The sequence below is a fragment of the Venturia canescens genome, chromosome 5 (assembly GCF_019457755.1).
Source record: "Venturia canescens isolate UGA chromosome 5, ASM1945775v1, whole genome shotgun sequence".
NCBI classification, from domain to species: domain Eukaryota; kingdom Metazoa; phylum Arthropoda; class Insecta; order Hymenoptera; family Ichneumonidae; genus Venturia; species Venturia canescens.
Genome location: NC_057425.1, coordinates 11626562 through 11644220, shown reverse-complemented (window position 1 = coordinate 11644220; position 17659 = coordinate 11626562). Strand labels below are relative to the sequence as shown.

At 43.8% G+C, this 17659-nt stretch overlaps 1 protein-coding gene and 1 long non-coding RNA gene across 5 annotated transcripts in view; one reads left to right on the top strand and one right to left on the bottom strand.

The window, feature by feature from the left end:
* Positions 1-17659, bottom strand: part of pnt (pointed) — a 135553-nt gene that overhangs the window by 87963 nt on the left and 29931 nt on the right. For 3 of the 4 annotated variants that reach the window (XM_043419062.1, XM_043419061.1, XM_043419063.1), the window contains one exon: positions 11659-11866. In XM_043419062.1, the coding sequence (XP_043274997.1) occupies positions 11659-11866 (208 nt within the window). Of the gene's footprint in view, positions 1-11658; positions 11867-12502; positions 13204-17659 lie in introns of those variants that run through there. The other variant, XM_043419064.1, reaches the window with a different exon arrangement.
* On the top strand, positions 2419-3644 carry LOC122410749 (uncharacterized). The gene is made up of 3 exons (XR_006261011.1): positions 2419-2535; positions 2601-2717; positions 3547-3644. It is a non-coding gene; the product is annotated as an uncharacterized lncRNA (long non-coding RNA).

The following is a 17659-nucleotide window of genomic DNA, read 5'->3' as shown; positions in this document are numbered from 1 at the left end:
CTTCGGCTCTCTGCGCGTGCGTTTTTCCTCTTCCTTTGCACAATAATGCGCGAGCTCGGCCGCGTATAACGAGGTCGATGTGGCAAGTTTTCTGCTCAGTGCTCCAAGTGCAAGTGGAGAAAAGAGGAGAAATTGCGCAATTTCGGGGGGCTCGAGTTACGCGAGGGATTCTCCGGAGTAGTCTGGCCCGAAGGATTGAAAGGAGTGAGCAAGTTTGAGCATCTCCGGAGTCCTGCCGGCTCGGCGGCGCCTTTCAGGGCCCTGTTTCATCGGCGGGGAAACCGTGGGACGCGGGGTTTCGCCGGGTGGCGCCCCCGCTCACCGGAGCCCGGAAACCGCCGGGGACTCGAGTCGGTAAATTATCAACCGATGACGGAGTCGCCCGCCTGCCAGTTTCTTTCCCCGCCTTCGTCGATCTCTCTCGGCCGATACTTCAGGGATTCTCCGCGTCGATGCAACCGCTCGAAAAGCACGTCCCGTTTACGTTTCAAAATATATGAAACGAAAGTGAGAGAAAGAAACGAGAGTCTCGGCGTGCACGAGATGAAAACAGCTTTCCTACGCTCCCGTCTTACCGGTCCTATCTCGTTGTTCCTCAAATAACTCCGAGCTCGACGCTTCATGAATGATTCACAAGCGCGCGAGCGCATACGGGAGAGCGAACGAGACAGAGGCCACGCGCTTTTCAAAGGGGATATACGACTGTGTGGCTCTCGTTGTTCACTCAATATCATCGCCGAATGCGAGGCCGAGATCGAGATGATGCCGCTGGCCGCTGCGGACGCCTATCTCTATGATACAAATATAAATTTGATAAAGAATTTATTCGCGATAAGAGAAAATGTGTGTGGGACGATTGAATACTTTTGTCGACCCTGGACTGGCATGGGAGTACGAGGAAATTTTACATTCGGCATGATGATTTTGAGACGGAGCGGGCGAACTTCGTGGTAACTTTGATGAACCCTTTGAACACAGAAAAGTTCATTTATTTTCATGTCCGACGTTCACTTGACGCGGAATCTTCGAAGCGGCTCGTCGCCGCGCTTGAGGGTTCCTTGGAAAAAATGAAAATGGAGCCTTTCTCTGCGGCACTCGGAAAAATATTGTGACGATATTACGCGCAGTCCTATATATGCTTTAATGAGACTCGGCGTGAGAAAGGAAGAGAGAAGAAACACGAAGAAGAAGATAAACAAGCGAGGCGTCTGTCGTCGTTGCCGACCAAAAACAGGCGAGGGCATCTGGCGCTGTGTTTTAGAAACGGTGTGATTTACGAGGGACTTTTGTACAGAATCCACCGATCGGTGCGCGCGCCCGGACTGGCCGTCGGACGATCCATTTTTCAACTGTAAATCCGTAAACACGAAACTTGGGAAGGGAAAATGTGGAAGCTTGGAGCGTCGATGATCGGCGGCTCATTTTTATCATCGCTCGTCGATAAGAAGTTCGATCTCGACGCGCTGATTCGGTCCGAGTTTCCATGTAAATTCGACCAGTTTTGATGGACGTTTATTTCCATCTCGCCGATCGATTTAATGGCTATGAAAATATTAAAGTGCGAGGAAGATCTGAAGGATCGATGATTACAAGCATGATCGCGGCGCGGATTGATTTTCCGCTGGTCACGAAGGGCGATTCGGAGAGGCCGAAGCGAGTGACAAGTTTGCGTAGCAACTTCGGCAACGTTTGAATGTTTTTTGGGGTTGTTTACTCGGGACTCTTGTTTCGCGTCGTTTTCCTTCGGTCCTATCTCCCGCCGGCACTTCAAATGTACACGTATAAAACAGAGGAAAGGGAACCCGAGCTATGTGCATTGGGAGTTTGTGCATACACACGCGAATGGAGGCAAGGAGAAACCGCGAGAGTGCCTGAGAGGTTTGTGGGGCTAAAGAAATATCGTGAGAATCGTTGGCTTTCTTCAGTTTTCTCACAAAGTTTGAGGTCCAGTCAGAATCCAATGAGAGTCTGGCAGCGGCGATTTTCTCACTGCTCGTTACACGAAAACCATACTTTTTCGTTGGCTCGCTCGTGGAGCGGCGCTCCCGTTCACATAGAACGTATCGGGACGAGCGATTTCGAGGCTTTTGCTGGGACGAGGAGCGAGTGGCGGTGCATACGAACTCTCACACGTGTATCGCGAGATGAGAGCAGCCCCATGCGCAGCTGCGGTTACACACATTTCACGCAATGTGCCGGCCACCTTGCTGCTTCTGCTTTTCTCTGCGCTCTCTCTCTCTCTCTTTCGTTCTAATCCTCGCTGTCGCTGTTCCAGCTCTTTTTCGAAGGAGACTTCGAGGGCGACGCGCGGTGTCGAGCCTCCGTCCGATTCGGTTCTCGCTCTCCCGACTTTGTTTTTGCGCCCCGAAACGTCGAGAATTTCGTCCGATCGGGAGACGATAGCGGTGAAAAAGCACCCTCGCGAGAGAAGCGTCGAACGTTGTGTGAGCGCCCGGTCGAAGCGCAGGCGACTCATTTCGATGCACCGAACTTCCTCCGCGGGAAGGATTTATCCGCGAAGGAATTTATTCGTTGGTAAGAAAAATAGAGTCGAGCTCGAGCGCATGTTTGGTGGGAATGACTCTTTTCTGAAAAATCAGGAGCCATCGAGCGTCCTTGCAGACGCTGTAAATCCTCGGGAGCAGACTTCAACGCGTGCCCGGACGCTAAGCGACTCGCTGCGCCAGGCTCGCGAGGCGAAACATCGATAAAAACTCGTAAGTAGAAATAAAATTCTCTCGGCTGACAGGCCGTGGCACCGATCCTCCGGAGCCTCTGTTACGCGGAGCCCTTCGTAATGAGAACCCAGGGCACGTAAGAGACGCGGAGACTAAGACAGAGACACGAGAGTCGCCTTAAGACGAGAATTCTCTGCTGCGTGCGCGCGCCTTCATCCGGTACTCGTTTGCTTGGAATAAATTTAACACTCTTTCTATATTTATATACGTTTAGACTTATAACTCTTCTGGTTTCTCTCATATACTTTCATATAGATATATCGATTAGAAAGTAAGAAATCGCTTCTCGGAATAACAAAGCAAAATGCGTTTGCGACGACCGTTCTTCGTGTACGGGCGAGGTGTGGTTGGCCGATGTGGTCATTGTCGAGTCTTCCATCGCGGTGTGCGTCTCTCGAAAACGAGAAGAATCCGTCGAAGCGAGGGGGACCGAGGGAGGGAGAGAAACGACGAGAAAATGTGCTAAAATGATGAAACTTTGTTAGCATTTGTCAAACGAAGCGTTCAAGACTGTTGGCGTCCAAGGATTGACTCGAGACGAACATTCCTTCGACAACTTTCCGGCGCGTTCTGCCTGAAGAGTCTCGAATTTTTAAAAAACTGACAAAATTTCGCGCATCGAGCGGCCCCGCACGTTGGACGACTCGAGTTCGCAGTTTTTTCATTTTCATTTCCCTTCGATCCGTGACCAATTAAAACTCTGCAGCTAAACATATTATTTTTCATCGATTTAGAGTGCCTTTGTGTGGAAATAAAAAGACTGATCCTACGAGATCGTAAATGCATTAATAACCGTCGCATTTTTCAGGGGCCGCAAGCCCTATTGCTGGGAATCCTCGAGGAAAAAATGCGAACGATGAAGAAACAACGGAGCACGATATTTGTTCGAACTGCGACGTGAGAGACATTAATAGCTGGGCAAAGTGGAGAAAATATAAAAGACGAAGCTGCGTCAACGACAACTTGGACGGCGAGGAAAAAATGAAAGAAAAAAAGAAAAAAGAAAAAAACATTGGATGTTCGTGTTAGAAACAAATTTGTTTTGGCCTACGTCAATGTCGTACTATTCGTCTTGAACAATGGAGAATTTACATAAAACATCGGCTTGGCTACTGGCGTTGCTGGCGTTGAACCGCGTGCACGACGTTCAAGTGTTGCTGTCATCGTACGCGCGAGGTGCTCACGCGGGGGGGGGAGCAGGCATCGTCGAGGATCGCGTAACAATTGCCGTCGCGTCCGCACACCGCGTTATAACGTTCGTATATGATCTGTATACAGGATGATTCAGAGCGCGCGCAACATGATGCAAGGAGAAAAAATCACTCGGGAATTTTTGAAATGACGTTTCGAACACAAATATTACGCAAGGCACCTTCGTATCACATCGTATCTTATCAATTAACGAATTATTACGACACGTTTTTTAATTTAGCGGAGCAAATATGCTCCGAGGGAGCGACAAACATGAGGAAAAACGGCGAGTTTACACGGGCAACAATAAAACCATTATTTTCACATGTTGAATATTAATAAATTCGTTTCTTATCGCTTTAAGCTGCTGTTCATCCGCGATACGATTTTCTGCGAAAGTGTTGAAATTTACGCAGAGTTTAAATGGGACTGAGACGCATATGAAAATCCTGAAGGCTTTCTCTCATTGGCTATTCAAATAAATGTCTTTAAATACGAAGAAAAATGCCACAGAGTTTTAGGGGCTATGCGTAAAAAATCCTTCATCTTTCCATATAACGAATGTACGCTTCTTACGAAGTTTATGAAAAACGTACACGATAACAACGAAGTATAAATAAAGGTCTGGGAAAAAATTCGAGACAATTGTCTTGCTAGTTACGAAAATACATTGCGTTAAAGATTGAACGAAATTGAAAATGAGCACTCGTGTAACCTCACATTTGCTTATTTCGGCATTTTTATTCTCTTGGCTTGGCCCATTCCTGTCTTTTTATTGACCCTTTGTGTTTTCCCTTTGCGCTCCCTAATGCAATTTTTTACATGAAAAACTGTAGTATTTTAGCCAGTGACGAATGAAATTTTGGGTTCAGTCAGCGATGGATCCCCGTTTAATCAGTGGCTGGTAATTTCATTCGCTTAAAGATAAGTTGACAAAATTTATTCACAACTTCGAGTTAATAACTCTGACATTAATTTAGAGTGCGATAATATCCTTAATTAGAAAGTCAAAATGGATTCAAATTAGACACCCTTAAAGTACGATCCTGCGGGCATGATGTACCTTAATTTTGTAATTTTCTTCTCGATTCGCCATCGAAAAAGGTTGTGAATTGCCCTGTAATTGGGACGTACATCGTCGCACACAAGTCTCTATCTCGGTTCTTTATATGTATGAGATTGAATTATTCAATAGAACCGAGTAGAGAAGCAGCAGTCGAAGCTGCTTTTGCATTTATCGGTTTTAAGGAAACTATAAGCGTCTTCAGTTCGATTTCCGATGTAGTGCAGTCGCGTAAGATCTTTTGCCCGATTATCCCGATATTACAGGGGAAAATTCAATCACTGGATTTTACTTCGTTCACCTTCGGTCGAGGGAATGATACTTTTAGAGGGAAGAAAAACGTTTGACGCGCGACGAAAATCTATCGACCGGGGACATCGTCACTTTAGCGAATTGGATTTAGTTCTCGGAGGTTTTTCAAGGAGAAAAAAAGCGACGATTCGAGATGAAAAAAAAAGATGGTTGCCTCCAATTTAAAATAGTGAGAAAGCTCTTAAGGAATATTCATAAAATTTAATTCTATATAAAAAAAATGATGACGCAAGGTGCAGTCTTCGGAGCACTCAACACCTGGAAGTGACATAAAAGTAAAAATCCCTTTGTCCTGGTTGTTAAGGGGCCGCGGGTTATTGAAGTTTATTTGCCAAATGGTTCAGTTTCCACCTTTTCATATTCTTCGGTTTCGTTGGAACGATCTGCGAAGGGGAGCTTGTAAGAATGCTGGAGAGTCGAAGGCCCAGCATCGCTCGCAGTTTTCATGTACAAACGCGTAAATATAGAGAGATAAAAAAATGAATAATATACGAGGACGCGTGTGGGATCCGTGCGAGTCCGTTAAACCCCCGTTTTAACGTCTTTTTCTTATAGCGCCGCGAGCGACGTCTAATAAATATATTTTGATATACGAATGCGCGCGTAATGAAAAACAACTTCGATATTCACGCGGGGAAGGCAAAAAAACTAAAAGAAAATGGGGTTTGAAAATTTTACGTGCGTCACACGCAAGCGCACGCGAATTCCGAACATTTTCAGAGGGATTCGAAAAGGAAGAAAAAGCTTTAAAGATCATGCGTTACTCGTTATTCAAAAACGCGACTGAACTCTTTTGCTCTTTTCATCATCAAAGAAACTATTGAAATTTATTCTCACAATTATTACAACAATTATGCGTAACTGAGTTTGATCAAATGGGGCAAAACGGACACAGGGTCCATTTTGCCCCATAAAGTTGAATCCCGGGGCAAAATGAACTTTCCCGAAACTGAAATTTCCTAAAATGCATAAAATTTTTTTTTTCCGTTCCAAATCATGTCCTGACCATAAATCATGGTAAATTATTGAATTCCACGGTGACATCCCCAAAAAATTCAAGTTTCAGAGCAAAATAGATCCCAAACTACTTTCTCACTATCTATTCCTTTTTTTGACTTATTTTTAATCAAGCCAAGTACTATACTCATTATTTATTCAATTCTTTGTCTCATTGGGACTTTGTCCCAAATATATATAATATACTGATATGTTTGGGATAAACAAATCAATATGATATTCAAAAAACCACTGAGATGAACAAACTTTTTTCATTATTTATTCACTTAATAATTATCGCTATACTAATCAAATTAATGGTGGGACTCCGATATAGTGCGAATACCAAATATACCCTAGCACGATGGACCCAAAGTTGATTTTTTGCATTCTTCAAAAACATGACAGAAATGGGATATAAGATTTGACTCATTTTTTTTCATTTACATCCAATGAATGGGGCCTGAGTGGTCTCGTATCTTTTTCCATATTACCGAGTTGACATTCTATTCGGGAACAGTCGCTTAGAACGGCTGAATTTCGAAAAATGTCGGTTTTTCGATTTTTATGCCTCTAAGGGGCTGTGTGTCCGTTTTGCCCCGAAATTTTTTTTTACAAAATTCGGAAAACGAGGACTGGGCATCAAATTTGGGACTGAAAAATAGTTGAAAGACCATATGCTCATCAATGAAACTTGCTTAAATCCTTAAGTGTCCATTTTGCCCCACATTACCCTATAATGACAGCGGTTTAAATGCTTTCGTAATTAAATCGTCAAGCGAAATGTGACGACAATTATTTTGTATTTGTATGCTTATGCATATCTAGATTTTAACCTTTGCAGGACGGATCTGGTCGAAATATCGACCAGCACTAGTTTGGTCGGACACTCCACTTGAAAAATTCATCAATATTATGCACGAATTGAGTGTGAAAAAAAAATCGATTTTAACTCGAGAAGTTTCGGTACAGAAGTCTAAATATTAAGAAATTGATCAAATTTGGTGATAATGTTCTTCAATATCGGGTGCGAAAACACAATTTTTTTCAAAATTTTCTTCTACTTCAAATTTCAAATTTGGCACTAAAGAATATGTTGACCAAATTTTATAAAATTCTTAACTTTTTGAAATTTTTTATGTTTTTAGCATGGTTTAGCATGGCAACATTGTATCGCCTGTACCGAAACTCCTTAAAAATCCCCGTCCGTGAAAGGTTAAACCAGCCGGCTCATGGTGTTATTGTCAAACCTTCCACCGTTTGTCGTCATAACTCGTTATAATAAGTGTTTTTCTTTTTCCATTCCCAAATGATTTTCATTGGTAACAAGGCTTTCTCAAGACACGATTCATATCTAAAAACATTATATTATCTTATTCTCGTTTTTGGCTCATGAAAGTTGGGAGGATCCCGTTTCATTAAATCGAAATGTCTTATCTTTAAAATCTCTTTAAAAAATGTGATTTTCGTGAATATTTTTCTCGAAAACTAGACGGTAGATCCTGTAATAATTTCGGGAATGGTTGCACGCTGTATATTTCCAAATGTCAATTCTCAAAGTTGAAATTTTCGGTTTCCATTAGATTCGCGTGTTCTTCCTTAAAAGCGAGCCCACCGATCTCGTGTCCTCGGCGTTTTACTCCGTTCGTTGCGTATTCGTCGTTCCGAAAGAGAATGCGAGCACAAAAAAACGAAGGAAAAGGAAGAGAGAAAGCGAGATGAAAAGAACGGGGTTGTGCTGCTGACGCGCCCGATTTTTTCGTACTCCGTGAAAGAATGAGAAGAAGAAAGAGAAGGGACGAACAGATTTTAGTTTCATACACTCTGTCACGCGAAAGACGCACCATACGGCTGTGGTGCACGTCGTCGTCGCTGCGTCGTCGCGTTCTTCGTCAAAAGACACACACCGGATGTGGTTCTTTTCTTAACGTACACTCCTCGGCTCGCCGTTCAATCGGGCCCCGTACATATTACCATACGCTATTCGTATGTGTGATCCTCATTTGAGTTGAGCTGAATATCGACGAGCGTATGAGCCTTGCAGGTCGAAAGAAATGAGGCACGAAGAAAGACAGTGAATCGTTAAAATCGTTTGAGCGGTAACGGGACGATCGGTTGCGTTTATAAATCGAGTGAAATCGTCGGGAAATGGATTCTCGATGGGCCACGAAAGTTTTCAGAGTTCCACTTAGTTCCTGGCCGAGGTAAATCTCGAGTTTAACAGAGCAGCGAGCGCATCAAGATCGGAGATTTCGCGCGACGCCCTTCGATCCCCGTTGTCTCTACTCGCTCCTTCATTGCTGTGTTTTAACGTGACGCGTAACACGCACGGACGAGCGAGAGACGCACAGGATGCGGCCTCAACCCTTCCGTGACGCCGGGACAGCCCTCGCGCGGGGAGTCGCTCGAGGGAGACTCAAGAGAGATGAGAAAAAAAAGAGGAGAGACGCGATCGTCGGAGTCCATCGCCCCGTTTCTCGTATCTCCTTGCGATTGACGTTTGCGCCGAACGTCCATTTCCCGAGCGTCAACTTCCCGAGCAACTTTTGTGCTCGGCAAACAGTTTTCCCGAGCACAAAGATATCTGGAGAATCGTGATTCGCGATTATCGGCTTTAAAAAATCCGGAAAAACTTGATTCTTAATGAAGTTCGAAGGCGATCCAGGCTCCGGAGGTTCGAGGCTGGTGATTGGCGGCTGGAAACTCAGTGGCTCGAGGCTTGACAGTTGAACTAAATCGTCGCGTAAAATCGGCGACCCACACAGCACACGATCAAGCAGAAACGAAGATATATCGTGGCTGCGAAAGAGAGTCTGGTTCTCTGACTCGGACTAACACGAACGCAAGCGCACACGGGCCGGGCCGTATATTTACACAGCTAAAAGCGTTCACGCGCGTGTGGACACTTGTGCTCACATACGCACTGGACTATATGCAAGCATACAGCGCGAAGGAAAGAAGGGAAGGCGGGGGCGTTCAGTGGAGGGCCTTAATGAGGATGCTGCTGATTATCCAATTCGTAAATTCTCGCTATATTTTGATCGTGCTCTCGAACCGTGCCCAAGCTGGTTCATGGACTGGAGACGTGGACGAATATCGTCGTGTGTATGGGGGATCTAGAAAAGGCCCCGATGCAGCGTGCTCGACGTCGCGCCCTTTCGCTTCTGAGGGCTCATCCCACCGCACGTCAAATGCGAACGTGTGTTTGGTGCATCGAGATTACTCGAAACGATGTTGTGTGCCCGTGTGTGCGAGCGACGCGACCGTCCTCCGAGCGTCTCTCGCTCGTCGTTATAAAACACAGCGCACTTACTCGTTACACACTCGCGACTCGTTCCAATCTTGCACGGTTTATAGGGAATGGACGCGCGGTACAATGGAGCAGAATGGAGGGACGACTCTCCTCGCTGGACGCGTCCACGGGAGCCACGGATTATTTACGCGCGCGGGCCTCCTCGACGTCTCGTTTGCGCCACAATCTTGATGATTTTATGTAATTAACACGCCTCCGGAATTTCGCCGGACATTTCATCTTCCGAGACCCCGAGTTCCTCCTCGTGACTAATTTCCGGACTCGGGATAACGCACCTCGCGGATATTCCGAGAGATTGATGAGCCCCTTGACAATGGCGGCTGGCTTCTTCTCCGTCCGCGGTTTTTTGGCAACGCTCCGGGAGCACGTTTTCTCTATTTTCTAACGAGCCTTCCGGCCCGGGCTTGGCTTTTCTCATCCACTCCCCATTTGGCTGTTTGATTACGAGAATTCGGTGTTGGAAACGAGACGAATTTCGTGGGGGGCGATTTTCGGAGCGAGATGCACGAACTCGAGATCAACTTTCGGTTGTTCATTCTTCGGGGACGATAGCGCAACGAATTTCTCGAGAAAATTGCATTGACCGCAGTGACCGTCGGCCGACTTTTTTATCTAGATCTCGTTCGCTGCAGCGGTTATTCTTAGTGCGTCTGAAAAAATATCTTTTTCAATATTTTCCATTTCTTCATTCGTCCGCGTCTACGAATCGTGATTCAACTTTTGACAGTAAAAAGCTACAAAGTTATCGGCGCTTTGGTGAAAATTCTGGGCGGCGCGAATTCTACAACGACTTAGTCGCTTCATTTTCGTAGCCTAAATCTGAATATTCTTACCGCGGAGCACGCGTATTCTCAATTTTGGACGAGATTCAAGAGATCTAAATTTGGATGTGAAAAGCTATCGCTCCGCCGCGACAGCTCGCGGAGAGCGACAGACAGCAAACGCGTGTAACGAGCCCGCGACCGTACGTACACAGCGGTCCAATAAAAAATCAAAGAAATAAGATAATCTTCAATAAATAGGCACGTTTCAAAAATACTTTTCTATCCCCCAATAAACCGAACGTTTCGTTTCACTGGATTCACGAATTTTTGACTCATCAAAAATCGTTTCATACCTTGATCGATAAAGTTTGAATTTTTATCGAAAAAAACTGGAATTTAACACAGCAGAACGCTCGAAAAGAGTTTCTGAACTCTCTCGAAGATTCTGGGCCCAAGCTCGTGATTATGAAAGTAAAACTGCGCCGAAACGAAAGTAAAAAGCGAGACGAAGAGAGCGGGTCAGTTGACAAGAGTACTCTCGTGTACGCATAAAAAGCGCCGCGTTCGTTTGCAACAAGACGACATGGCGCAAAGATCCCACGGGAGTCATCGCCCGGCGCGACGAAAGTGAAAAGTGAAACTCCCGAAAGAAGCGCATTGTTTCGAGGCACGAAGACTCGCACAATGATTTCGTCTTTGAATTCGTATTTCTAGCGTATCAGCTCCGTTTGCGCTGAGTCAAACAATTACGACTATTTAGCTCCACAAAAGTTCAACACGATTCGCAGCGTGAAGACGAGAAAAACGAATTCGACGGCAGATGGCGCGTGGAAAAAGCGAATTTTTTCTCGCAACCACGATCATTTTATCGGGTTGAGCTCTTCGGCTCTTCGTCGCTGTCGGCTCTTCGTTTAGTTCCTTCAAGGTTTGTTTGCTCAGTTTCGAAATACAAACTCACATCAGTGAAAAAAGCAAGATCGATTCACGAGCGAAAAGGCAGACCTCGTCATTTGTCGAATGTCTTGCGCAAAAAAATAACGTGTGCTTCGTCTTTTGACGATTCGAGCCGAAAATGGCCTGGCGAAAACCTCTTTCTGGTCTCGCTGCAAGTTCGTCGCTCGCAACCGAATTTCAATGAGTTTTGAGCAAGATTTATGAAACTACGCGGATGAAAATTGTTGAAATAAAAACGACGAAATATTTGAATGTGTTTCAGCGGAACTTCGTTTTCAGCGTTACAATATCGATAAACTCGAGTATTTATAGAATGGAAGGACTTACCTAGCGAGCTGTCAGGATCCGAGAGGTCAGAGAGGGATGGAACCTTCCTCATGGAGGTGAATCGTCCGGGAAGGGTTGGCACGAGACCCTCCTCTTCCGCGTCTGAGGCCAACTCTTGCTTCATGTACTTCGCCATCATCATCATCACACCTCCGCCACTGAGACTGCCGCATCCGCCCAATATACCGGAAGTGCCTCTGGCATCGCGCTGCAAAAGATTCGGACAAGGCGTAATCAGCATTGCTCGCGTTAGCGAGTCAAATCACTTTGTCTCTACTATGAAACTGGAATCGCAGATTTTTCAATGCAAAAATCTAGAGGAAGAATAATGAAGTTCCGCGAATGAAGCGAGAAAAATCTTCCGTTTAAGAAGCTCCAAAACGACGCATTCCGTCGAAACTCATTGTCGTAACATTCTTTCGATAATTCAAATCAATTTTTTCGTATTAAGGAGGGTGGATCGCGACGATACGATGTTGCCGTGCTGAACCGTGTTAAAAATATTAAGAATTTCATAAAATTTGCTAAATGTATTCTTTAAAAAGATGAAAGACAGTATCAATTTTTTTAGATTTTTCTACGACACAGCTCTCGAGTAATTGAACTCCGATTTAGCGCTCAATTATTCGATAACCATTGAAAAAAATTGTATTCTCAATACTCAATTCCAAAGAATATGTTATCACGAAATTTTATCAAATTCTGATCATTTTGATTTCGTGATCCACCCTCCTCAATTCTCTCCCGACTGCGAGAGCCATTATTCTTCCAAGAAAAAATGGGAACTCAGCTCAACTCCAAGTCGTTGAATGACAAAAAATATTGTTCACGTTTGTTTGCATACTTGATGGCTTCGAGCGAATTAATCCCTCGCGTATGCATGCCCGCTTACGCCGCATTCGTATCCTAACGTAACGCGAATCCCGGTCGGCTCCGATGAAAAAAAAAACATAAACACATGGACGCGTACTCGTGTGCGAATACGAGTTTGTAACCGAGCAGTAGCGCATCGAGTTGTCCGAGAGAACAAACCGTCGAGGGAGATACCGAGTCGGTATAATCGGTATCGAACACACATACTTGGCTCAGCAGAAAACATGAATGAAGCATAAACCTGCTGCAGGAAGAGCGAAGGGAGAGGGGAAGGAGGGAGAAAAGAAAAGAGAAAACGTGTCGGACAGAATCGGCGATTCCAGGTACAACGAGTGCAAAAGAAAAGGGAGAGGAGGCTGAAGGATCTACAGTGGTGGGTTACAAATGAGAAGAAATACTGCGAAGAGGGAAGAGCCAGTTCGGGGGTTGAATTTTATATGGCGAAACGTTCTGGCGATCGTCTAAAGTTAACTTTCGAGAAGTGGCAGAAATAAATGCGGCGAAAAAAAAATAGTAAAGAAAAAAGGTACTGCGATATAATTTCGTTTCGCGAGAACTACTCTGGGAACTTGAGGCAAATCGACACTGCGGTTTCAGGCATGAGCGGGAAAAAAGAGTGCGAGAAGGAGTTTGCGCGGAGGTAGACAAAGGAGACATCTTTTCAGAGGCTCCGAAAACCGAGAAAAAAACGCAGAGGCGTGAGCCCCCGTTTTTCGGGTGAACGCGGCGCGCTTCCGTTGTCGCAGTATCGACTCGAAATTTTTAGAGATTTTAGCCGTTTCTCAGGGGAAACTATTCCAACAACGTTCAACGCTTAGCGGAGTAAAAGCTTTTCTTTTAAATAAACGATTTCGCTAAAAAAGTTCACGTTCTTTGAATCCTTTCCCATCACATGGTCTGCACAAAAGAATGAAACTTTAAAAAGTTTTTTTACTCGACGATTCGTAACACGGATTAGGAATAAATTTCAACATTGATTCCAACTTTTAAGGTATTCTCCGTCGCATCGATCCCAACCTCTGGGAAGTCGAGGTTGTACAGGAAGCTTCTGCTTCTGCCATTTTTCCAACTTCTATCGTCAATATCTTTTTTAAGCATTCGGTAACCCTTTATTTTAATCGTCGCTATGGATTCTTCAATTTTTTTCTATCCGTGGAACAGATTGCGAATAGATCAATTTGGTGATAATGGAATCTCCGCAAGCTCCCGCATAAATTTCACGATTTTTAAACTTTTAATTCTTAGTTAAATGTTCGATAACCCGAGCTGAAATGTCGCCAATCTATTCGCACGTACTTTATTTGCTTAACTGTCATTTGAAATCAGCTATATTTGTAGAATATATTCTGGTCCGTGAAAGCGATACCTTAAGGAGGGTGGATCGCGGAATCAAAATAATCAGAATTTGATAAAATTTCGTGATAACATTCTTTCGCATCTTGTGTACAAATACAATTTTTTACAAATTTGTTTACCACATGGTTATATATTTTGAAAGAATAAATTTACCAAATTTTAAAAAATTCTTATAATTTTCAAATTCTTAATATTATTAACGTGGTTTAGCATGGCAACAGTGTATCTTTGCGATCCACCCTCCTTAAGGAAGTTGAGGCATTAGAATGAAAATGATGTCACCGCTTTTAAACCGATTGCATCTTATAAAGTGAAGTGTAAAAAAAAATCAGTTAAATTTACAGACAGTTTAGGAGCGTCGTTGCTGAGAAAAATCAATAACAATTTGGGCCAAATAACATGTAATCTTATGGAAGTCAAGACACATTCAGTGATATCTCCGTTAAAAATGATGCTAAAAATATGAAATTTTTTGGGCAACACGAGCAAGGCTCGCCGAATAATGTCAATTTTTTTCAGATTTATTAGGTGATTTGCTGAGATTATATTAATAATAATCTGTTTTCCGTGCAGTTTTTTGAGGCTAGGATCGTCACTGTTCGTGTTTTCGACTGAGCTTTCACCAGTTTTTCGTCTTTTTTCCCCAACTTTTCTTTAAAGTGTATGCGACATTGCTAACTGTAAACTGGCCTAACTTTTGAAAGGTACAAGTCATCACTTTTGGGTAAAAAAAATGACTGTACAGCCTCAACTTCCTTAATCCATTTTTATCGATCAACGTTCGACATGATTTAGCGAATTTTCACGTCAAGTTCACGGCGACTTGTTCAATGATTTGAACGACTCGCGATCCTAGTTCTCGTCGAATGACTTGTCCCCGTCGAGACACGAAGAAGTGGCCGCGGGGACAAGAGACCGAGAGAGTGAGAGAGAGAGAAAGCGAGTAGGAGAAAGATGGAGCCGAAGGTTGTTGGTAGTGGTGGCGCGGAGTGGAGTTGGCAAAAGGAATGAATGGGACATTGCGGGGGGAGGAGAAAAAAGGACGGAGGAAGAGACGCGACCGCTTGACCTTGATGCGGGCAGAGCAAACTCTGAATGAACACGCTCGAGCCGACGCGGCCAAGTGACGCAACCCGAGAACCCGAGTCTCGTTGCAGACGACGATGCACTGCCCTCCCTTTTTCTCTACCGCTCGGCGGCGAGCGTATATCCAACTGTGGATGCAGCTCGGAGACGCGCTTGTTGTGCGGTGGGGAATTAAAAGCGATACGAGTCACTTTCGTAGGGCTTCGACAACTTCCATATTCTCTGCCCTCTCCCTCCGTCTCTTTGTTTTCAATAGATTCAGTCATTATTTTGTTCCACGAGCAGAAATCTGCGCACGATTTTCATTAACAGCGAACTCTTTTCGGGCTTTCGGTTCGATTTCGGGGATTTGGGGACTCGAGACAAATATATGTCTTGACGAGGGATCACTTGGAGGCAATTCATTTCTTTCGAATGCTCGATTTAAAAAGTTGACGGAGAAATTGAAGTAAAAGTTACATTAAATTTGCGTCAAAACCGATCATTCTGAATTTCATTTTCATTATTCATTTTTCGTTTTATATTCATAGATTATCAAGTTTTGCTCGATATTCTCGGACTCTTCGATCAGTCGAGTCGATTTTACGAGTATGAATTAACGCAAAAACCGAAATTGAAGCGCCTTCGTAATAAAAATGAATTCGTAATTGTATCCGAGTTGGAAAATTAATGTCCGGGACGGGACGTTGCTGCATCGAGTTCGCTTTATCGCCAGACCGTTCGAAAACCCGCATCGTCCGAGATTTTACATATTTATTCATGTATGTATTTTAAGGGGTCTACCCTAATTAGACGGGCAAGAAAAGACTGTTTTTACGAATTTTTTTGAACGGTATAAATGATAAAGTTGGGCCTAAAAAATACACTCTTCAAATACGGAAAAAATTGTTTTTTTTATTCATTTTACTCAGCTTTCGTACAGAAAAATGGGGGAAAAGACAGGTCCAAAAAAAGTGTGCGCCGTTGATAAAATCTCTGCGGAATGGATGATCGGAGAAAAAAATAAAAATAGTTTAAGATTCAATAGGTAAAATAGGCTGTAGCGCGTGTCACAAGATATTCGATTTATTTCAAAAATGACAAAATGACAGCCATCTTTCCAAAAACTACGAAAAAGCACGTTTTTTTCGTCGTTTTTTGCAAAAAAAAAAAAAATAAAAAAAATAGTTCCACTCAGAATTACAAAATTAGTCATAAAGAGCACGTGATAAAATTTTGGTAAGAATCGGTCGAATAGTTTCGGAGAATTGGTCAACGAGCCGTCCGAAAACGTAATTTTGCGAAAAACTCTCGTTCAAACCGAAGGCAGGTACGCGGCACCGCACTGGGCGATGCGCATTAGCGCGCTCAGACACTTTCGAAGAGTGCAATTTAAAAAATAATGGATTTTTTGAAAATTCTAATTAGGTTAGAGACCCCCCTTAAATATAAAATGCACTTGCAAATAACGTATAATTCGTGAGAAGCATCAATAAAATGTGAAATTGATGAGGCCTTAATACTAGCGAATGAGAATTCACATTAATACATAATATATGAATGATCGATCGTTACGAGCATTGGGCTTAATTAAACGAAGTCCTGAAGACCTTTCTCGAACAACGATCCCACTGTTGTGAGGAAGAAAGAGCGAGACAGAGAGCAGAAGGGAGGGAAGGGAAGTCGAGGTGAATTCAGAATGAAAGAGTTTCGTCCTCCCCTCCTCGATTCGGAGTAACGATTATTCTTGTACATACATAAATACGTGCTGAGATAAGAGAGCAATCTCTCTCAAATTCTTGCTCACTCCTCCGTTTTATTTGTCAAGCTCGACAACGAAACCTGCTGCGCTTAAAAAGCAAGAGGATCGATTCTCCGAGTCGATCGAGAGCTGTGGACCAATTATTTTCCCCTTGGATCTCCGGCTCCTCTGCCTCTTAAACGATCGTTAACTTTTTACACGCTTTCATTCGTACGATAGAAAATAACGAAGCGGGGGCCAAGGAAATATCGTGAGATTGCGAAAAAAAATGTGTTACAAAGCTCGATCGCAATGGTGCGAGCGGGAAGGTTAAATTTGTGCAACGAGGAACGATTTTTTTCATCGTTTCGTTGGGCTCGATTAATAATTAGTATTGAAATTCCAGACTTTCTGACCTGCTCTAGCTCTCAAGTTGAATATTTCGGTCCATTTTCATGCCGCGACTGCATAATGATCGCGCTCGGTTACCAATCGTCGTCAATTATGAGTGCCAACGATCGCGGTGACACGCGAGGAAAAATTCGATATCGTCGGTATTTTCGTATCCGGCGAACATAAGACAAGCGTGTGTCTTTCAAAAAAGACGAATATTTTTCCCTCCCACGGGCACGTGGGAGGGAATCTCGGTCCACGATTTCGTCGCGCGCACAGATCCTGTTGGAAAGCAAGAGAGACTGAAATTGAGATGCAGGACTCTTGCATTACGAGGAACTGCACGAGCTGCTGGTCAAATTACCAAGAAAAATTAAATAAAACCATCGAAACAGACAATACGAATCCACGCGTGTCTCTGCTCATGCCTGTATTCCTCAACGCATTTGTAAATGTGATCATCAATGCTATCATTTGATGCAGAAAAATGTGCATCTTCCCTCTCTCCTCTCCCGCATCATCCGTCATTCGTCTCTACAGCTTATCGGTCAACAACACGTGTGCTCTTCCCAA